This window comes from Pipra filicauda, unplaced genomic scaffold (assembly GCF_003945595.2).
Source record: "Pipra filicauda isolate LSUMZ 115617 unplaced genomic scaffold, ASM394559v2 scaffold159_size1710840_pilon, whole genome shotgun sequence".
NCBI lineage: Eukaryota > Metazoa > Chordata > Aves > Passeriformes > Pipridae > Pipra > Pipra filicauda.
The window spans coordinates 92,655-116,603 of record NW_024104095.1 but is presented as its reverse complement, the minus strand read 5'-3'; the positions used below and the strand labels follow the sequence as shown (position 1 = coordinate 116,603).

General features: G+C 39.3%; 1 protein-coding gene across 2 annotated transcripts in view; it reads right to left on the bottom strand.

The window, feature by feature from the left end:
• The window catches only part of CDH13 (cadherin 13), a 447,401-nt gene that overhangs the window by 353,008 nt on the left and 70,444 nt on the right, over nt 1–23,949 (bottom strand). For both annotated transcript variants that reach the window (XM_027725145.2, XM_027725146.2), the window contains exon 2: nt 6,276–6,387. In XM_027725145.2, the coding sequence (XP_027580946.1) occupies nt 6,276–6,387 (112 nt within the window). The remainder of the gene's footprint in view (nt 1–6,275; nt 6,388–23,949) is intronic.

Sequence of the window (23,949 nt, the reverse complement as noted above, 5' to 3'; positions counted from 1 at the left end):
TCCCCTGCCACAAGAAAGCTATGAAAAAGGAGATGTGACCATTAAAGCAGACAGACTGCTCGGTCTGAAAAAAGACTGATTTAAATAAGCAAAGGGAAAGAAAAACTGCAACTTGAAGCATGATCATAATTACATTAGAAAAGTTGTAATTTGATTTGGATTAGCAGAGAGAAATCCTAAAAGCTCAAAATTAATTGTGAACTACATCTACAATTATTTTCAAGAATACTTGCATGCTTTAAGATATCATTAAGTTAAATGAGATTCTATGTTTAAAGGAAGATTTAACCTCACATACTCCCATTAATTCTCGTTAAATGTCCACCCTGCACTTTGAAATGTAATGGAAAAGGTTTGCTGGCCATGATTCTTTTGAATGGTGCTTTCCTAAGATCCTCAAATTAAGAGTTCTGTCAGAAATGCAGTCTGTGAAAATCCCAAGCAATGTGCTACAGAAATGCATTAATGTCTCGGCGCGTGGTAATTTGTGCTGCATCTGTTTGTCAGACATGGACAGTTTCCTCCTGACAAAGCTGGGCTGGTGCTGCAGCCCCTTCAGGCTGAGCCAGCTCTGAACTGTAACCACAAGTCATATTGCCACAGGAAGACAACCCTGTTAAATTTTTGTCAACCGTAAGCAACGTCAGAATATTTTCTTGTGGGGTTTGCCCCGAGCGAAGCCACCTACATTTTCCTAAAAGACAGATTTTTGGCCTTCCAACCTGCAGAGAAGGAACTGCATCATGGCCTGTGCTGGTGATCAGCTCAGAAGGAACAGCTCGGTTAATCTGATTTTTTGTTGTTCTGAAATTGCCAACTGGAACTGAACAGAGAAGTGTCCCCTGAAGCACCCGGGGACATTATTAATACGAGGTTTGCACCGTGCTGAGCGAGAGCCCCAACCTGCTAATCCTGAGCAGTTGGCCATCGATTTGGGTTATTAGGAGAACAGCTGGCCCGTCTCAGCCACCCAAAGCCCACACGTATTTCAAAAAAATATTAGCTGTGAAACATTATGGCTCTTGGAAGGGCTCCAGAAACAAATTAAATCTCAAACCAAGTAATCTGCTACTTTTTATCTTCCTAAATCCAGAGCAGCCCGTCACAAGAGCATTCGCTGTCGCTGCAGGGATTCTCGCTCACTTTTCATTGGTGGGTTTGTTTGGTTTGGTTTTTAAACAGGGTTGTGTGGCTTTTCTCAACAAAACCGACAAGACACTTGAAGTTTCGATTTTCATTTCCTCCACCTTGGAATTGTAATGTCAAGAGGAGGTTTCACCAAAATATGTGTCTTTCCCTCTGTTACTCTCCAAGAGTGACTGCATCCCTGAGAGATTCTGACCTAGTCCTGAAGCTACTCTGCAGAGACTAAATAATTCTTTCACTCTGCTCAGTCTAAAACTCTAAGCTAGTTTTAAAAAAAACTAGCTTAATTAAATATATATATGCATAAAAATCAAACAGTCTATTTTTGACTCATTGCCCCCTGGGTCCTGGTTACAAGCTGACATGCACTGTTAGGAAGGGAACTGTCTAACCACCTGGAACCCAACAATCATTTCTCCTATTTTTTTTTGCTTTAATCATGTGTGAGAGCAGTTTAACAGATGATATGACACGGTTATGTTGCACCAGCAATCTGCTTACATCTATTCAGAGACACATCTGAGACATTCTATATTATTTAGTCACAATGGGTATTTGCAATGCATATGCAGACAATTTTCTCCCTCCATGTAAGAGTTCTGCATCAAACTTCAACTGAAGGGTAATGCCTTAGGTATTTCAGTGCAAAAGGATCTTCCTCACTCTGCCTCCAGGAACATATTGTAAAGTTCTTAATCTCCCACTTTAAAACTTACCAGTTTTTGACCATTTTGCATATCCCCAGATATTTCCTGGAATTTTCATAACATGGGAATAGTGTGATTAGGATATGTGGCTTTAAATCCTGAGCAATATTTCTGTCCACATAGAATAAGAGAGTCCCAGATGTCTGGCCTTATTCATGTACCCAACTGTCAGAACTGAAGCTCTGGTATTCAAATTCTATATATGTATGTGAGCCTATTAAGATATATTTTAGAGTATAACAAGCTCTATCTGGGTAGGAAGGTTGAGATGCCTTTCTACAGAATCTGTTACCACATGCCAAGGAACGGGAACCAAGTCATTTTTCAACATTTTCTGAAGCACATTCTTAACACAGCGAGTGATTTATGTGAATGGAAAGTAATTTTAAGATGTTCGTAAAATTCAAAATGCTTTAAAGACTTCTTTATTTGGAACAGCCAGCTTGTTTCAACAAGGACACACTGCAGACAAGTACACCTGGATAGGGGAAAAATCCAGTTATCTGGCTATTACCCAGAAGTCTAGACAGTTTTCCTTGCGAGAAATTACTAAGCTTAAAATCTTACCTCGCTCGAACATGTCTTTTTATACAAGCTAAAAACTACAACCTGCAGATCCAATTACCCAAAGCCTGCAATAATCAGCAAAAGGAGTTAACACTGGCATCTAAAGCTCATGTCAAAGCCCCACAGAGGGTTTGGGGTGTTGCAGAGGGCTGGGTTAGGCCTCTATCTTGGCTCTCTGCGAGGTGAGGGAAAAGGGAAGCAGGGAAGATGAATGAAGTGCGTGTGATGACACGCTCTGCATGGATCAGAACGAGCAAGGGAGCAACTGCAGAGCTGTTGGGAGCATGAAAGAGCCATGGGAAGAGGCCATCTGTGCAGTCAAATGGCATGGAATCAGTGGGAAGAGTGGATGTGATAAATCATGGATCTCACGTGGCATTGTCTCAGAATCAACAAGTGACTCGATGTGTGCTCAGGGCTGTGATCCACGTACACATGGCACTGTGGGAGTAGGAACCGTCTTCTCTGATCTTCCCACAGCCTTTATTCACTTGGGACAGAGGAAATCTTGGAGGCCACAGCTTTGCTAGACAACAGAAGAATTGCTTCTGAGCACTAATGAGCAGTCTAACACATTTCACATCATATGGGTAAACAACAATTTGAAGAGAAAAGTCTTTGTTAAAATCCACAGAACAAAAAAAAAAAGTACCCAAGTGCAGACAGATCCTGAAGCAGCCCAAGCTCTGAACACACAATCCATCACGTAAGAGACAGAAGAGGTCAGGCATTAATTAACATCCAAATTAAAGCTTTTCAAGCAAGGGTCAAAACTTCCCTTGTTTTGACATTTAAAGCACTGGCAATGCACTCCCCCGTTCAGTATGCACAACACATCACCTCCTGCTTTATGTTAATTGCCTCCATTTTTCAAGTGCACTATTTGATTCATTGTCAATTAAAAACACCCCCAAAAAGCCAAGAGCGATGTATGTTAAGTATAAACGTGATTAATGTAACACAATTACATTTCCACATTTGATGAGTCTGATTAGGAACTTTCTCTCAGCCCAGCACGACAGAGCCCTGTCACTACCAGTGACCTGCCAGCCTCGCCACAGACAAGCTTCCTGATGGAGAAGCATTTCGTGGCCACAAGTGTTTCTGACAGGTGTAAAACCTGTAATTAAATGCTGTCAATTAGCACTTCATCAAGAATGCAGCAATCTTGATGATCTTCTCTGTTTGATGGCAGAGATGGTCCTAGGTGTAAACACAAAAAAAGCTCTAAGGAAGACAAAAACTGTCACACAATTGCTTGCTAAAATAATAATTATGTGGACAGACCCTCTCCTACTTCCAGAAAACGAGTCTATGGGTCCTCTCCCATTACAGCAAAGGAACATCTGGTTTAAGAAAACTGAATTCAGAGAAAAAAATTGGGCAGGCCAAAAGTAGATGACCAATGCCTGATTGTGTTTGTGATCACAGAAAGCACAAGTTATAAGGGGATAAAGGGGTCTAAGGAGGAAAAAAATAAGGTCAAAATAAGAAAAAAATAAATGAAAAAGAATAGGTAAATGAAATGGACCAAATCTGGAGGTTGCTGTTAAATGAGATGCAAGGGTACATAAATAAATAAGAATTAAAAAGCCAGTTCAGCCTGACTACAATGAGAGAAAAACTAATAGCAACTAAATGCCAGTGAAACTAATTGGAAGGGGGATATGCACACACAACTGGACTTTTTATGGCCAGCTCACAGGCTTTGATAAGAATTGCTACAAATCAGAACAAGAAATAAGAGAAAAGTCTGTATCCTCAGTCTGGGCATCTCTTCCTTCTTCTCACCAGTAAATGTAAAATATAATTAACATTGCCATATGTAGAAGTAATAAATACATAAGAAGCATCCATAACCTATATTTAATTACGAGGGAGATGCCAGTAATGAAATGTACAGTAGGTCCTTGTTTAAATTGAAAAAGAAAAAAAAAAAGAAAAAAACTGTTATATTGCACTTCAGAAAAGACTTAAGAGCTCCTTGGCTTATTGAGGACTACAAAAACAATCACTGCTATGGGCCTGCTTTGCATATTTGCTCTATTAATTTACACAGCCCCGGTAAGCCTCACATTGCAATGCAACCACTGAATTACCCCACTCTCGGGTAATGGGGATAAAAAGATGCAAGAGCATGCAAAGTGTATTCAGACAGACAATTAAAATTATCAATTCTGTTGACAGCTAAAATGAAGAAACTGTGCTGAGGTTTGATGCTGCTGCATGAAGGACACAGGGCTTGCGAGTGATTGAATTAACGGCGATCACGTGCTGACGGGCTGCCTTTGTCAAACATCGCACATTAGGCCAATTTAGTGTCTGCTTATTAAAATAATCTAATTCCAAAGATTGTTTCCAGGCATTTCTGAATCTCCTCCTGCTCTTCCCTCCTCCTCACATTACCAATGGCATCTTAATTATTGTGCTCGGTTTATGCCGGTGAAAGTTGCTGGGTCACCACAGAACAGTCCAGTCAATTTGGCTGAACCAACTCATCCTTCAGGTGATCCTTTCCCAGTCAGCAGGAGATCTGGACAGACACACTACAGCCTGAAGCAGACAAAGTATACAACAAAGGCCATTTTTATTCAATTTAACACTAGTTTATCAATATTCCTTTTTTTTACATAGGTCTTTAACCCTGCGTGCTTATTAAATCTACTATGCTTCTTATATTGTAAGATTTTGACTTTTAATCATGTAGGAATGTGTTTGGCAACTCTTCAAAAATTAGAATTCCAAAGACAACAAAATTGCCCAAAGAAATTAGAAGTTTGAAATCTCTTTCCTAAACTGAAGAAGCATCTCACATGTCTGAGCAGTATTGCTATTCATGATCTAAATCTCCTGTGGAAAAGCAACTCAGACTGAACAACATGGAAATGCTGAGACTAAAAAATGCCATCCTAAAGGTTTATTTTACCACCTGTTAGAGGTTGAATAACTTAAGCTTAAGGGAGTCGTTTAAATAGACTTTGGCAACTAATTGTGACGCTCCATTTTGAAAAGTTAGTGCTATTTTAAAGTGAATGCACACAGATTAATTACACCTTCATCCAAACGAGCCTAACAGTGAAAATACATCAAGATGTAGTAGCAATATGTGGAGAGAAGTGAAAATGGCAGCCTTTAAGTCTTTAAAGGCATGTGGATGTCCCACTGGATAAGGCACTGCCTTGGTTTGACAGTGTTGAAGTCCCAAAGCTCCAGGATGGAATGAACAGGTTGTGACACTGAAGTGTTGGAATGAACCAACACCAGTTAAAGCTCCTCAGTTGAATGCTTTGAGTGCCTTGTGCCAGACTGGATTTTATGTTGTGGCACCTGGTCAGGGGAATATTGCTGAATATCCCAGCTGTGTGACACACACAGTAACATTCTGCAATCACTGATGATCCCAAGCTCCATCAAGCCTCCTCTGAATTTCATGTAAAGACTTGGACTTGCACCAGATATGAATGAAACTTTTAAGGTACAAAGTTCTAAACCTGAGTTGCAGAGATTATTTAATAGTGAAATGTGGATAGGCAAGTCCTGATTTTCAAGCTCATAGGTAAGACCATAAAAAAAAAATAAGAGTAAATTTGTTTTTTAAAAAGTTACGTATTCTAAGTTTTCACAATATTCATATAGTCCTAATTATTATATATCATATTTTGTCATCTCTAATACATGGAACAGAGTAAAGTCTGTAGAGATACAGGATTCATGCAGGGGAACTCAGACAGAATCATGGCAGTATTCAAAATCCTAAGCACAAAAAAAAAAAGCTCTCTGATAAATGGCAGGAATCAAATGCATACATAAACAATTCTGATTTTTGCACAATAGTAATATAGGAAAATAACGTACGGTTCAGAACCAGCCGGTCCTCTGTGAATTCAAATGGCTTCTCAATATGAAAAACCTTCTGCTGGAATCCAGGGACACATTCTAAATCTTCTGCCCATGCAAGCAGCAGAATCTGAGGGGGGAAAAAAAAAAACAGAAATAGACTTTGAGCATCCATTCCTTCATCCATCATGTTGGCTTCTGGGAACGATACCGGGCCTGGGCTCAGTGCTCATAAAACAAAACATTGGGCTTCATACTCATAAACCAAAATATCCATCACATCACACTTCCCTTTCAAATCTTGCTAAACAATTTTTTACGTAAGGTTTTTGCTTTTATAGATGTGGGCTGGCATGGAAGTTACAAAATAGGAGCTTTCAAGGTGAAGTTCAGTTCAGAATATCAATAAAGAATATTATTGATCTTCCTGAACGATTTAATGTTGCTCCTAAAAATCACATGTATTGAGCTTAGCTGAATAGAGCTGGACTTAAATATATGCTTAAATTAAGCATATGTAATTTGAATAAGAGATAAATTAGGACCTCCAAACCTGTTTCAGAAAGTTGATCACTAAGTTACAGAATAAATTCTTTATTTAAGGGTAAAGTTTCACCTACAGAAGTTTTATTTGTAAAAGAACTTCTTTGCTAATAAATATAAACTCTTGCTTTTCTCTTCTTTCCCTCCAAGCCACAGTTTGTCCATTTTCCCTATAATCAAAAGCTTGTTTACACCAAGGGAAGACTGAAAAAGAAACGTGTGCATCATAGTGGATCTGAAGGTTAAAGCTGAATACAGTTTGTGAAACTGTTAGTATATGGTCACCAAAGTTCTCTGTCACCACAGGAACACCCTGACAAAGGAGGAAGCTTAAAAGCAAAATAAAATTGCTTGGAAATAGGTACAGTATTAATCTCAGTCTCTGAAGCATTTTACTTCTGAGGAGAGAAAACAACCTGAAGCATTATTTTTTTCTTGGCAGCTGTTACACGAAAGCATGGAGGTAAGAATGCCCAAGGAAGAAGAAGCAAGAAAAAAATTACTGCAAAGTTTAAAAGGTTAAAGAGAGAGGCAAAAGGAGGTGAGTTTAAGAGTAGGCAAAGCCAAATCATATTTTCCAACCTCAATATGTGTAACTACATTTTCAGAGGCACTTTCTGCTTCAGAACCTCCGAAGGTGTTTTTTGAAACCTGACTTTCAGGTGGGGTACTAATGATCTCAAGTCACTCTGGCCAATCTCCTGCTTGCTGGGCAGTCCAAGCCAAATCAAGCAGAGAGGGTGCACACAGAAACCAAGAAGGAAACAGTTGAACATGGGGGTTCTGAGTGACACTCGCTCTTACATTCAGGTGGCCCTGCACAAATGGGTCTGTTTACTCAGGGCGCCCTCAACACACAATGGAAGTTTTGCAAATCAAACTGTGAAGACAATTTCTCCCCAGTCCCACACTGGTGAATGCTGAAGGCTCCTTTCTGCTTCAAGTGACAAACTGCACTCTCCCTTCTCCAGCAGCATCACTCAGTCCTGCTTCTACTCCATTATCACCTACATCTGCTGACCTTGATCCTGATCCTACAATGATGTCCTGTGAAATTTTAACATCTGCACGTTCCCCTCTTCACCACCACTCACAGTCCATTTGCTAACTCAGTGATACATTGGCTGCTCCCTCCTTTCATGCACTTCACACTCACTGTAAGTTCTGGGGGATCCCATTTATAAAAGCCAAAGGCAGCAATATTCCACCTGCTCTGCATTAGTTTTCTTATGGAAACCAACTGCTGGAGCATTTGTTTCATGTCACTGACATTGGCTATAAAAGCTTGGCTCGAAGTGCCAGCAGACTGCAAGAAAAAAGGCAGAATGTTTCATGGCAATTAAGCTGGTGGAAGACAAATGCAGCAGATGGACACCTTTGTCTTCCATGGCCTGCTCTATGTTTGTCCCTTGGAAGAATTAACCAAGAAAGGAGAGAGACTTAAGCACACCAAGCAAGGTGCAACACACTTGTCTGCTATTCCCTTCTGTGTGCTCTCACTGCTGCTGCCCTTCTAAAAAGGTTTAAAAACACAGCACCTGATCCCTCAGTCACTTATTGACATTGACATACTGATTGTATTGAAGATTTTGGACTCTGTAGGGGTTGAGAATTGAACACGTCCCCTTCAGTCTTCCCATATGAGATGTTTGCAAACATGAACTGACATATTTCGAGCCTGCCCAGAAAATTGTTTGTGAAACTTGATTACTGATTGTTAAAAACCCCCAGCCTTATATGCATTTAAATGGGCACATGCACAGGAAGAAAGACCCACACGCACTTTCTGCACACATCTTCAGTGTGCACAGGTGCAGTTTTAAAGTACCTGTCCTTCTGACTCAGAGTGCTCCTGAATGAATATGCATCAAAGTGCAATCACAGCAGAAGGAAAACTCTTCCAATCTCAAGATGCAAAGCAACAACTGAAGCAAAGTTTCATAATGAGTCCACACCAGAAAAATAGTCCAAGCCATATATGCTGAAATTTCTCTCCAAACAGCTCTTCCCCTAAAGGATTAACACAGTGAGCAAGAGGAGAAATCGTGTTCTGATCTCCCAGCTACTGGAGTCTTAAAGCTGAAACTCTTGTCTTACAGAGCTATAAATAAAAAGCCTCTTTGGACATCATCTCTGTCAGTACTTAGAGAAGGGAATATGTGTACTTTATCAGATTTGTGACAGGATAAGTTGACTTTGAAATCTGGGCAATCTAAATGGGTCATGAGTTAACTTCTGTAAGCCTGGTACAGAAGCCTCACATAATACACATGCAGCAAATAGAAAATGACCTTTACTCCCTTTGAAATAATTACAAGACTCAGGCTCGGCCTTGCTGTGAAACAGAACATTTTATTCCACTTGTGCAATTCCAGGCACTTTCTTCTTCTCAACATGTCAGACAAAATGTTAAATTTGTCATCACATGGAGAGTTTTTAATTAATTACCGTTGAAAACGACAATTATTCTTTTAATTTATTTTTCCCATGAAGTAACTTCTGTTGAACTAAATGTCTATCTCATTAAAATAATTCCTGTTAAAGTTCTTCACGCTGGGGAAAAAAAGTCTTCAAAAATATCTTGAAAAAAGTAAGCCAAGCAGATATATGTTGAAGGCAAAGAGACTTGTTCAAAGCAGAATACATTGGAATTTAAGCACCGTGTAGTTTTTGTATTTTTGGATATCATAAAAGGGTTTATGGGCTGATAGCTGTCTAAAGGAAAACTTCAGCTAAATTCAGTGAAAATAATATTTAAATGTCACATGTAGATCTCAGAATATATAAATACTGTTCACACATCTAGTCGAGTAAGTGTTGGGCAATTAGTACAAAAGGATCCTTCACCTGCTACAAAGAAAAAAAGCCAAATTCTTGAACAAAAATACCAATTATGCAGCAAACAAACTGCTCATGAAAATCTAAAGGGTTAGAAATCTGAAAAGCAAACCAGACAGTTGTGACCACTCAGACCTACAGATCCTGTGTTCGCTGACAAGGAAAATCAAAGTTTTTCATAACCTGCTGCTTTGCAGAAACCTACGGAGCAAGGACTCAGTTTTAATATCCTGACAATTTGTCTTTCTGAATTTATTGCCAGTCAACTCTAAGGAAATGTCACTAGTTCAGATAACTCCTGTCCTAGTTTGGCCACGGAGAGAGAACTGTACTCCTGATGAGGTACCAAGCTAAGAAACACCTTTTTTTTTAGTTAATAAAACAGCACACGCCTGCTGGTGGACCTTTAGTGACCTCCCCATTTGCACTGAAAGCTGCTCACACAGAATATGGTTGGAAAGCAAAAAAAGGACAGCAATTTTATACCACACTGCAGAGGAAATTAATAAAGTCCCTGATGTTAAAGTACCTCTGGGTATCACGACGTGTCAAAACCCAGGGTTCTTCTGCCTCCTCTGCTGGTGACAAAGGCAGTCTCTGAAACAACCTTTCAAAGAATTTCAGAATGTTTATGTCCTTTTCGACTTGCACAGTTTCAGGTTGGACTGGCCACGTCCTCGCCCTGAAAATGAATTTTCTCACCTTTTACTGTAAACACTCTCGTATCTTCATCAGCCCTACCTGCAGGAGATCACCTATCACAAAAACACATGCTTCAGAATATTAATTGCATTTCACACACATTCTTAGGGTGTGAAATTCATCCTGGTGCAAGGCTTTATTTAATTAGAGATGTAGATGGTGCAGACACCTGGGAAAGCCATCTGCCCAGACAGGAATTTTACACACAGTAAATGCAAACAAATCTCATTTCGTAGGGCAATATTCTGTAGGATCACAATCTGCCTTTGGCTTCAGGAGAGTAATCTGAAATGAAAACAAACCAACAGAAACCGGCACAAAGGAAGAGCTAAAACAGAAATCACACTCGTTTTTAATAAGAGTAATAACCTCAAAAGTTCAAAAATTATGAATCACTTCCTAAGAAATTAGGTTTTTAGTTGTGATTTTTTGTTTTGTTTGGAGTTGTAGGTAGGGCAGGTTTTTTTGAAGTGTGATTTTTGGGGGTTCTTTTTTATTCATGCGACTCATTTTACTTGGAAGCGGGTATTGAAAATTCATGCTTCCGAGTTTTTCTCTGGAAACACGAGAACCAGAAATTTGGGGTTTTGCATATGAAAACTTCAGATTTTCATATAAAATACGGTGATCCTTGAAGCTGAGAACAGCAGAGAGAGAAAAGCAATCAGAATAATGAGAACTGCCAACACTGAATTAAATTGCACGTGGCAAAACATTTTTATCATGCAGATCAAGATCTTTTAATCTTAAAATCATCTCCATCTTCAGGTGCTGCAACATTAGACCCTCCCAAAAATGGATAGGGAGGAAGCCATCAAAGAAAAACAAGTGATGAGCATCACAGGCACAGATATGATGAAATCAGTAAGAACTATGAATTGATTTTAGGTTTTTACTCTAGATTTAAGTGAGGAAGTCATTTAAATGAAGTTAACAGAGGGAGATTTAAGCAGAATAAAGAGAGCACTGCTCTAAGGAAGGTTCTAATTCTGCATTATGTTGGCTTCAATTAGAGTGTCAGCAGGTCCTAAGGCAATTGTTTCATCAGATCACACACAGGCTGGACATGAAGTTCTCCTTGACTTCTGTATTTTTTAACATCAACTAAAACAGCAAAAAAAAAAAACAACTCAAAAGCCTGAACAACTTATCCTCTGATTGGCATAATTAGCAAAGGTATTTTAACTTTACATAAAGGTATGTTGAATTATTTATCTCTGAAAGTGACTAAATGAATGAAAACACGCAGTTCTTTTGAATTAATTTGATTTCTGGAGTGTTACAATCTGGGGTATTTTTTTTTATTCAATATTTTCATTTTGGAGGGAAGTTTTCGCTGTTTCAGGCTTTAACCTCTCTTCTTTTTATCAGGAGAGAAGTTAAAAAAAAAAAAAAAGACTATTTACAATCTCTACAGCTCTACCTCTATATCTGATAGTGAATTCCAGTCATTTTTGTAAGAAATGCTATTAAGATTTGGCACTAAGATTCTTCAAGGATGATAAATATTCTTTTAAAGGGCCTACCTATCCATTTACTGCACAGCTCTGTCCTAAAAGGCAGAGTCACACTTGGAGTACTGAAGAGTGGGCTATGAAAATGCAAATTAGAATGACTTTATTGTCTCACATGAATTCAGTTCTCCTGTCACTAAGTTGGGTGACTGCACCAGGCATCCATTAACTGGAAACAAAATGTGACAAACTCTTTTGTGAGACTACCTACCACAGGAACTTCCTCTTTATGAGCACTTTCCTGGGGAATCTATGTTTATTATATGGATTTTATCACACAGTCAGTAAAAAATGTGCCTCTTCCACGACACCGGGAATCTCGTTAAGTTATTCAAGAAGCAATTTGCCAGTGGTGATGCCTGAACAGCCACTTGTCCTCTGAAATTCCAGATCTCTGGAAGAGGCACTGGGTTAAGATGTGACTCCAGGGTCTGTTTAGAGCCCAAAGTGCCTCGGAGCCCACCCTGCTCGGGGCGGAGAAAACGAGAAATGCACCAGAAAGCACAGGAGGGCTTTGACAACATCCCTGTTTGAAGCCAGAGCTGGGATGAGTCCTCTCTCCCCAGCACCCACCTGACTGGAAACCAGTCACTTTTTCTGCTCTTCTCCACTTCCATCTGCTCCCTGAGCCCAGTCACAGTTCCAGGTGTGACACCCAGTGCCCACGGGAGAGTGGAGCAACACGGCTGGGTGTGAGACCCCCCAGTCTGCACCACAACCTGCCCTGGGACTGCACCCGAAAATTCAGCTTCTTAATAAACTCTTACTATCACATTGTCCATGCTTCAGAACATGAGCTGGCTTGGAGCTCACTTGACTCACAACCCCAGGAAAAACTTGGGAACTCCAAGGAAAGCCTGAAGACATTCCAAACCACCTGGACACGTTCCTGTGTCACCTGCTCCGGACGACCCTGCCTGGGCAGAGGGGTTGGACTGGGTGGTCCCCAGAGGTCCCTTCCAGCCCTAAAGGTTCTGTGAAACCCTTACACAGGCCTGGAATGAACCACCTCTGGTGTCACAAGCAGGCCCAACTTACAGACTTCTGTCTGGATCTCTTGATCCCGATCATAAATAATTCTTCCTACACTCCATAACTCCCGACCTTTATTCTGGTGGTCATTTCATAACTTCCAGAATAAATTTGTTCATGGTCAATTTACAGCCATTTATTCTCTTACAAGTCTCATGTCATAACTTAATTAACCTCTGTCCTCTCTAAATCTTCCATTTATCAGGCCAGACAAACCAAGCTCTTTCCAACTCCTCCTATATGGATCCATCTCTGTGATTATCTCAATAGCCTTTCAGAGTGCCTGCTTAAGTTCACACCTGTGCAAAATACACAAAGAATTCCAGATAAATATTCTCCAGGGTCTGGTAGGTGATCCTGATATTTCCTTAAGCCCAAAATATGTTGTCTAATGCTTCCTGAAATTCTACTTTTTCTTTTTAAGTCTCGTCATGCTGATGCTCACGATCGTTCTAAAATTAACCAGCACACAAAGAGTTGAAAAATTTGACATGGACAGAGGTACTGCCACCATTTACCTATGACAGTGTTAAGCAGCTTCTGCAAACAGAGTCAGGATTAATCTTTATGAAATATAAATGCATTGCTAAATAATAAATATTCATGCATTGCTAAATCTGTGCCCTTTGACCAGCTGGGAACCAGCTCTGCTCACAATGGGCAGAGATCTCACAGCACAAGCTTAACCTTCCCTCTCCATGCTGAGACAAAGGATCTGCCCCTAAATCTGAGCTTCCAGCTCAAGAGGAGTTGTACTCACATGGCTCAGAGTGCAGGATCAACCTACTGTTCCATCAACATAGATAATGATGAACATTGTTCAGATTTCTGTAATCCAGGGAATAAGTATCATCCTGGTTCATTAAGTATTTTAATGATTAATAACAGAGGCCAAAACGTGTTACCTGTGCTCAAAGTAAGTAATATTTTAAATTACTCAACTATTTAGCAAGTAAATCCCTCCCCGTGGTGATTAATGGCACCATCTAACACACCAGACTGGAGCAAAAGGACGGGTTGCGCTCCAAGGTTAGTTTTTGTTGATTTTTAGGCATTATGAAAGAAGTAATCATGTTTTGCTGAAACCCATACACCAGTGGAATGAGATTACAACTGGTTAGCCTATTTAGAGAAGCTGCATAATAAATTCATTTTACAGGGCACAGAATAATGCAAATGAGCCGTTCAACAGCACTCCTGTACCAGCGAAAGAGGCATAAAGAAGAAACATTGAAAGTCAGAGTTCTGAACTGCTTTTACTGCAAGGTGGGGAGTTACTGAAACCTAAACTGCCTCACAGCAATAACCTGCTCCAAGATCTGCTTGTAACAAACATTTTAGTTATTTATTGCCTAATGAAATAAACAGGTTCATCCTATTTTCCGGCAGTAATGACTTCACGAAGCACTTAGATGAATGAAAATATGGATCTCTGGTTATCAGAAAAGGAAATAAATTAAAAATTCCCCCAAAATATTTATAACCCTTCACGTGCAGTTGCATGGGGCAAAGTCATTATTCCACACAGGGAAACACTGATGTGGCAAAAGCTGTTAGAGAAAAAATTAAAATCATATTTCTTACAGCAGATAGTGGGGTTTTGGATAGGATGGTTGGAAACTATAAGGAACATGATACATGTTTAATTTCCCAACCGTGTGATCGTTATAAAAAAAAAAATGCAACCTTCCACCTATTGTTTTCTTTATATTCCACAAAGTTGGAGCATAAAGCAATTATTACTGCTCCACAAAACTGAACCTGGTGTAACACTGAACATCTGTCTTTGGCTAAAAGTGAAAATGAGCCTGCTGAAAGTAATCTTTCCAAGAATAGCACGGGTTTGAGGATTAAACATGTAGCAGTGTTATCACCTTGAAACACTGGAAAAATCAAGAATCAACCCTTAGAACTCATAAAAGTACAAGGAAAAGAGAAAATATCTGGTTTTCAACTTCAAAAAACCATTTGTTGAACATTTTCTGACCTTCTCCGAAATACTCACAAATGTAAGATTTTTAAAAAATTAATACTTTCAAGTGCAATCTCTTTGATTCCAGCGAGGTTATTGGAGAAAAAACAAAAAATCATAACAGCCAAAGACTCATTATAAAAACTGAGAAAGTGGTGCAAGGCAAAAAGCCCATTGCAAAGCTGTCTCCCAGTTTTGACATGCTTTTATTTGACTTCAACAGGAAGAGGACAATCTGCTCTGTAGAACAAGCCATGGAAAAATACATTTCACAAAGTTATCACAGGTCACATGGTTATTTTCCTTTAAAACAGAGCAATAGCAAAATGATGGTATTTAAATAAACAGTTGGGAAGACTGGCTTCCTATTGATTTCTGTTTAAAAAAAACAAAGCTCAGAGGTGAACTCTCTTTTGGGAAGGACAAGGCCTGTAAATCTTCTCATCTGTTTCTCGTTCTCATGAAAATCCTGTGAATTCGACACTCTCAGCTCAGTCTCCCAACTTGAAAACCCAGTGGTTTTCAAGTGTTATGAGAGGGAATCGTGGAAAATAAGGTTAAGCAATAAGAGAATAAAGCTCATACCAGCTCAGAAAACCAGGCCAAAACCCCTGTGACACACCTGCAGTACTGATTCTTCTTGTCCTGCTAACTAACTCCAGGAAATAAAGATGGATATGTCACTTTTCATCCCAGCTGGTAAAGTTTAGGGACATAAGTAACTCCAGGATGTAAAATAAATACAATACGTATCTTTTTAGCTAACTAAGAGGTCAAAATATTACTGTGTTTTTCACATTATATACACCTATAGGAGAGGGAACTGAGCTTAGAAATCTTGTTCAAGGCTGCTTTTAAGTCATTCTACTTTCCTTTCCTAAAGAGCACTAACTGTACCTTATTAGTAGCAGGCTGGTAACCAGACATAACTTTAATTCATTGAACTGATATGACCCAACTTGTTGCATCACTGCTCATTTTACTGGCCAAGGGCTCGTGCATCTGTTTAAAGGGGTACCAATTTTCAAGCTCCTAGAGTCATCTAGAAACAAATAGAAAAGCATTAAAAAAAAAAAGACCCAGATCTTTTTAGCAGTGCCAGCTGCTGGTTGAGGAGTACTTTTAACCAATTGCAAAAACACGGTCAAAAATTTAAAAGAACTTGTACTGACGCTTCTGATTTCAGTGGAAGCAAAGCCCAAGGGAAAGACAGCGAGTAGTTCAACAGTTTTGAGCACATCACAATAAAGCAAAATGTCTAAAGCTTACAGGCTCCCTCGTGTTAACAGTGACATTACATCAAGCATGACCTTTCCAAAGAAATAAAACCCATTAATGTTAGGAACGTGATAACTATTAAAGATCAACACTTAGTAGCCAAAGCAGGAAGTTAAAAAAAGCAAAACAACCAGTCTGGTAAGTTAATTGAACATAAATAATATGAAACCAAGAGCCTGGTCTCTAACCCTTTCTCTTCTAATTGCTTGCCATTTAAGAGCTGAATGAAATCTTTTTGTGCAGAAGACACAGCTATTGACCCCACGTGTCTTTGGGAGTCAAAGAAAATCCTGCCCTGTTGGGGATGAGATCTCAGGAGTGCTGAAGGATGTTTAGTAACACCCTGTTGAATAACTATTCCTTCTCTTCTTACAGGAAAACTTCCTTTCAACCATCAAGGAATGGTGTTTCTGGGAACTATTGGATGTTAATTACTAAATATTCCAGGGGATTTTTTTGTTTGTTGTAGAAACAACCATCAGAGAAAATTATCTGTACCCACGAGAACATAGTGATTTTTTTCCCTTAGGTGGAGGAAGAGCTGTCAGTTCTGAGCTATAGGGACAGAGGTACAGTTGTATCCCACAAACTCCATCATGGAACCTCTACAATAAACTATAATTTGCTTTTGAAATCCGTAGTTTAAAACAAGTTAAGTTCCTGCAGTGGTCAGGAAACCTCTGTAGCCTCCCCCTTTAACACTGTAGACAGCATTTCCAGTACATTTCTTAGTTCAATAATTATCTGTATTTACCAAACCTATCAGCTGTTCCACCTGACATTCCACAGGCAACAGACACAAGCAATAAACCTAAAACACATGAGAGGCTGTGAAAAAATGTGAATTTCTGCCTTGGATCTTGCTTTGGCAACCTATATCTACATCTAAATATCAATATTATCACACTGCTGTTGAAAATTTATGGACAGAAAGCATTTAAAGCTGTTTGAGTAGTACCTAAAAATTAGAAAATTTAAAGAAAAAATCAAGTATCCAATAATTTAAAGGCCCTTTTCTTTGTATAGGGCAATTTAAATTTACTGGAGCACTTCAATTTTTTTTTTCAAGTGCTTCATCCTAGAAGTGATTGGGGTTCTCTGCTTGCACAGTATAAAGCAATTTAAAATTATTCAACTGCTTCAATTTTTTAGAGGTACTTTTATTTGAAAATGATTGGGGTGCTGATCATGCTCAGCATTGAACAATTTTAAATTATTTAAATGCCTTTTTTAAATCAATGCCTCATGCTTGGGACTGAATTCTGGGAGGCTAAAGCACATTATCAGGCAGTTTAAATTATACAAGAATATCATATTTTGCACAATCTTTCATCTCCTAAATAAGAATCAGCTTGCAAGGGTGAAAGCAGAAAGCATTACACTCCAAACTAAATCGGCATTATGCAAAAGCAGAAACCTAATTTTTCTGTTTTAAATATTGTAAGAGAGCCTTTTTCCATAATCAAATTCCCATGTCTCCCTACATCCTACAGAGCAAGAGCATTTCAGAAACTACCCACTTCCACTTCCCTGAAGTGAAATAAACAATTCCAAAGTCTAAATGAAATCCGAGTCCACGAAAAAATGAGAAGGATTTATTCCCACAACATTTGTCTTATCAGACATCTTATCAAACAAGCACTCAAGTCCCCTGTTGTGTATATACAGAACTCGACAGCTTCTGGTTCAAGTTCCTGGTAAATATTAAGTACCTGAAGTAGAAACTTCAGGTTGGACTTCAGGGACATCATTCCTGATTTAACAGGACTGTTACGCAGAAACTTGGGTTTTGGAGGGTTTTTTTAAACTGATTAATGAAGTTGCTGTTCTCAGTGGTAAAGAACATCCTTTGCTTTTAAGTATTTTTCTATAAAAGGGAGGAAATTAAGGTGTGACATTTGAAAATGGCACTGGAGATGTACAAATGGAGAACTGAGAACTAGAGGTGACAGGTCACGTTATTAGTGAATCCTCCACTTTTTTCTTGCCTGATCTCCTCCATTAATACTCTGCCAATATGTTCATATTTACTACCAAGCAAATATCCAATCCAAGCACTTTTGTACTTCCCACTGAGGTATTCAATAAATATGAATGTGACCTAACCCGGAGTTTAAAATAACCCGGGAAGAAAAAATGAGTGACCAATTTCTTCCAAAGACTCGTCTTCCTATTTCACTTTTTTGCTTTTCAGCACAAGCGACACAGAAGAAATGGGATAATTTCTCACCCAGTGTTCCTCTGCACATTTGAAAAGATGGGAGCTAGTCCTTAAAGATACTGGCATGCCTTACTAATCACAGGCTTTTAATTCTGCCTCTCCAGTTTCAATTAGTGAGTAAACACTGACATCCTCGGTTGCACTACACCGAGCTCCCCTTTATCCTGTTAATCGTGTTCACTGCAGCTATTCCCCAGGCTGAGCTTTCAGAGTTCCCAGCTCCTGGAAATCCTTGGTATTTACAGCTTTTGAGTCAGAAACAAAAATACTGATGTATCTTATCGTTCAAAAACACGTGTCCTGGCTTCAGGAAGGAGTGTGTTTCCCTGTCTCCCAATAGTCAGCTGCCCTGTTCCACGGGCAGAATTAAGTTGCAAAGCGTCACTAAACTCATCTGGAATATTTTGCTTAAGTTAAAGCTCGTATTATAGTAATTAAAGTAGCTGTGAGAAACCATAATTAGACTAAGTGTCCAACAAATATTAATCAGTAAAGTAATATTCTATTATTAAGGAGAAGCTATTCACAGGAGGAGTTTCTCCTGTAAGAAACTAGACTAGGAACTGAGCCAAAAGCAAACCAGAAGGCACAGCAAATTGGGTCATTTGGAGCCTCATTTTAATTTATGAATGCTCTCACCTATATTTCACTTGTTCTGTGCTGCCATTTTAGTGTCAGAGGTAGAAGTAGGCTCCAGGTTTCAGTCCTAGACCTGTAGGTTAGTCCCACTGTTCCCAACTGCTGTGACAAGGATTTCCCTTCCTCGTTTCTAATCCACGCCGAGAGACCAACTCAGACCACAGCACAGGCAAAGCATTTAACCTCCCCCCGTTCCCCCATCTGCAAATGAGAACAGGACAATTAACACACAGAGCAGGGAGGCTCTGGGATTTACCCCACTGTTTTGGAGATTTGAAATCCTGAGTAAGAAGCACCTTATAAATGCTGACAAATATTACCTGTTTGAGGCACCACCAGTGACCATTTTCAGAGTACAAGAAATAGGATCATGCCAAAAGCATTAAAGGCTCTCAGGTCTGCTTTGTATCCTTATTTTCTTGTAACACCCTCTTCCTGCATATCAGTGAAAAACTACTGATGGTAGTCTGCTAACAAATCTTCTGTGCTGACATCCAGAGCTTTCCTCCTTTAATTCTGCTTCTCTGCACTGGGAAAATACCACGAGTCTACAGAGTGGAATGTACCAGAAGAAGTGTCAGGGGTTTAATGTAAGATACTGCTGTTTTTTTAAATAAAAAAATGTTTTTAAGTTACCCTGTTAAATACAGACAACCCAACAATAGAGTTCAAGGCCACAGATTTATTTGGTGGAAGAGTCTCTAATGCAATGATTTATGAGAGAAGAAATATCTGTCAAATATCTATTTTTTTCTACTTCTGAGCTATTTTACATAGATTTTAATGAAGCAATAAACTACTAGTAGAGTTTTTCCACTGCTGGCCAGAAGAATTAAGTTTTCAAATGGTGTGTTAAAGCACAGATTGTTACCTGAGCTGTTACAAAATAGGTATAACTTCAATGAATTCTCAATTTTAAAATCCATTTCCTGTATCTATAATCCACTGGTAATTTCCTTATATATTGCTATAACATGTATTTCTCAACCCTAAAGGAAGAGTCACTTTCTTCAGAGGACAGAAGGAAGAAACATCTACAAAATGTAAAATTTGAAACGTTGATACTCCAAATTCTTTCTGTTTCTAATTAGGCTAAATAGATGTATTTTTAGGTGGATATTTATGGCCAGCATCCAGGCATTATGACCTTTAAAAATTATAATGAAGCCCAACTTTCAGCTACTGAAGAAGCAACAAGCAAACCAAGCACATCATCCACGGGTTCCAGAAGAATTGGTTTGATACCTGGTGATCTGCAACCAATCAGTCAGAAATCATTCCAGGAAGTTCACATCTACTGCAGTGTTGCCTTTTCCCCTTTGCACTCATTAGTGCCTTGACAACAGCAAAGGCCTCATTAGTAACTGACATAAAATCAGGATTAATACACAAGATTGAAGGATAAAGCTCTGGAAAGATGCTTGTCTGTGATGGTAGATTTCAAATCCACCCAGGAGATAATTTTAAAATTCTAATTTGAACCAGTGATCTGCATTGTGAGAGACAAAAGAAACTTTGAAAAACAAAGGCATAATGCAAATGAGAGGGTCATCTCTGCTTCTGCCAACAAGAAAATTGCAAGCCCTCATTGTACCCATCGGCCACAGAAATAAATGTCAAATAGCAAGAGGAACAATATTATATGTAGCAGATGGAGAGTGAGAAATTGTTTGATCAGATGTCAGGGAAATCACCCATTTTTTTCAAGTTTATTTAAAAAACCCAAGTGAAATCCAGAAAAACAGGCCCAGTAGACGGGGCAGTAGATATCTACTGGTAGAAAAGTTCCTAAAAAGCAAGGGCTTGCTGCTATAGTTTATTCTCACATGGTGAGATAAGAAGGCACTTGAAGATTGGTTCTGGTTTTTTTCTAATCAGCTGGTAAAAAACTAGAGGAAAAAAATCAGCAAAAGTCAATTGGCCCAGGGGGGAAGCACAACACAACAGAGAAGGGACTTGGAGAAATGAGGGGGAGGACACGGCAAAGTTCTCTTGTGCGCTCTGGAAGCTCACAGACGATGTTGCACAAAGTGTTGTGTGTGTGGTGGTTCCATATTCACCCCCCACCAGCTCACAGACCTCTCAGGCTCTGTGCTTTTGTATCCAACATAAGCACATCAGTGTTTCTTGGCATCCAATTTGTTTCACTAACATAGTTCATATTGTTTCCATGCTTACCAAAAACTGTTAAAAGTGGGCGAGGGAGAAGAAATAATTGCTCTTTCTACATATCTTGCTCTAGTCAGAGGATGGAGAATTCCATCAACCAACAAGGGTAAAATTCAGCCTAACCCCTCAGGAAAGTCTCATCTGTGCCAGAGCCAGAATCCCATCCCACTTATTTTTATTTAATCTCTAGGCCTTTTCATGTAGCAATGTGTCACTAGCTGGCTACTATGTCCTAGATTTGGGTTCTCTCTTTTTTGCCTTTCATTCCTGCTTCCTTATCCTCCATCCCAGAGGCTGCCAGGGATTACCAGGCGCTTGAGAGGGGCACATGTGCCTGGATTCCCTTTGGAGCTACGATAAAGAGCATCCATTTCACTCCAAGGAGTGTTCAGGTGCCAGCTGTAAAAAACACAGGTGGGCTGTGTGCTTGTAGGCAGCATCTTCAGAGAGGTTTTCATACAAAGACACAACAATATTTAGCTCAAGGTTCCCCTGGAAACTGCCCTGGAGCTGCCAGACTACAGCCAGACCAACATAATTTATAACCTTTGCCTCCATAACAATCCTAACTCATGCTGGAGTCCAGCACACTGATATATTAAGACTCGAAGAGCTAGAAATTATTAGCTTAGTTAACTCACTGGTAGACACCCTTTTCTAGGCAAGAAAATCAGCGTGTGAGGAGGTCTGTCTTTGGAGAACATATCAAGGGAAAGTCTTGTCAGGGAGAAAATTCCTACTGAATAATTGATATCCACCTTTCCACCTGTGAAAAGCCTTGGGAACAAACAATAAAGTCCATATCTTTAAGGCAGGTCACTATTAAAGCACTGCAATGGGAGAGCAGAAGACCATCTGAGACCAGCAAACAGTAAATTAGGAACAGAAATTATATTAAACTGCTTTTTTTCCCCCCAGAGTCAAGCATGGAGAATAAGACTTCACAAAGCAGAAATTAAATAGAACTATCCCATTCTCTTAATATTAATGACATTTGTTGTCATCTGTTATGCATAACTTAAATAAAATATTCTATAAAAAAAATTGAAATGTGATTTTTTTCCCCTCCCCTGGGTAATATCACTGCTTTATGGGGGTACATTGGAACTGTAAAAACCAACAAAACACGTTTTAAATTTAGAAGTGTACAGGAAAAAAAACACATTCTGCAAGTGTTGAATCATTTTGTTTTAGCATTTTTGAACAAAATGAGCAGCTAAAAGACTCCCAAAACAGAGTGTTTCATTTTTGGTTTACGAGCCATATTGTAGGAATTCATTCCCATCAGCTCAACATTTTACTTCAACTGCTGTTTAATGGCCTGGAAGGCAGGAATTTTGTCTCTCTTGATGTGTGACGGGGTCTGGATGTGTTTCTGTGGTTCAGGAGAACGGGGTCCATGAATGAGGCACCCAAGTTGTGGCCTTGATGGCCACAGGGCTCACCAAGGAACCCAAATCACTATCAACTGGCACAAAAAAAAAGAGTTTAATCTTTCAAAACTAAATTGCATCGACTGGAGAGGACACAATCTAAAACATATTCCCATTTCTCGGGGAGGAGGAAAGCTAAAATTCTTCAGAAAGTGTTAAAAAGAAGTTATAATAAAATATTTCCTTGCCTGTGTGACTCCACTGGCTCACTGAAGCACTAGTTTCTGTTTGATTTTGCCAATGTTTAAAATCATTACAGTGGCAAATAACACCTTCATTAGTTCAGCAGAGCATTCTGTAGACAAACCAAGGTGGCACAAAGCAACAAGGCAGGACATTAGTGAGACCTCCCAGCACAGGCTGAACAACTCGAGAAGGGGGATGAAACTTGAGCCCACAAAGAAAGTTGGACAAATGCAACAGGTTTGTTTGTGGTGCCCAAACTGCAGCTTTCTGAGCAAGGCAGACACAGGCTGTGGAGATGCTTTTCCAACCCCCCAACTAAGGCTGTGAAACTGGTATTACTTTTTTCTTGCAGCATAATCTAAAACAAACAAGGAAATAAACACTGGGAGAAGAAATAGTAGTATTAAGGTGCAAAGACAGGCATTTCCAAAACAGAAATGAGTTTTGAAGTAGTTCAAGTATCAACAAAACTATCTGCATAACTTCCTAAAGTATTTTAGTGTTTATGAATGTCTTTGCCTCTCTCTGTGATCTTTCCAAGTATTGCTGGAGAAAGTCTCTTAGGAGGCCTCTGACATAGGTGTGGTAGAGATGGACATAAAAAGAGTGTAGGTTTACTTTTCTAAGGCCACACAACTAGTCACTGACAAAGCTGGGATTTGAACCAAGCTTCCTAAACCAGACCTGTGTTGTCAGGATTTAATGTACTGAATGGCATGATAGCTTTGTGATGGATACTAATGAAAGGTACCCTTTTAAAATTTTTTATTTGAATTTAGATCTACACCTGAAGAGCACATAAAGCTACAATAGCAACTCCAATTTACCTGACCTAGTTTCTACAAAGCTATACTGTAAGCTACTCTTTCATTATGCTGAAGTGAACGCTCACCAGAGTGGATTCTGGCAAACAGGAATAATACAGGAACTCTAAAGGTATTGGAGGTTGCCTTCCTTCTCCATTATCTTCCTTAGTTTGTATTCCCCTTTATATTTAGGGTCCCCTGTTGTGCCATAAAGAATGGTGAATCTCTTGAGCATAAATTAATGTGAAGTTGTTGCAGCAGTTTCTTGTTTCCCCCATTCTTGCTACCACGCACCCGTTTTAAACCTGCAGGAATTATTTTGCTGTTACCTGCTCCGAGAAGAAAGGAAGCTTGATAGC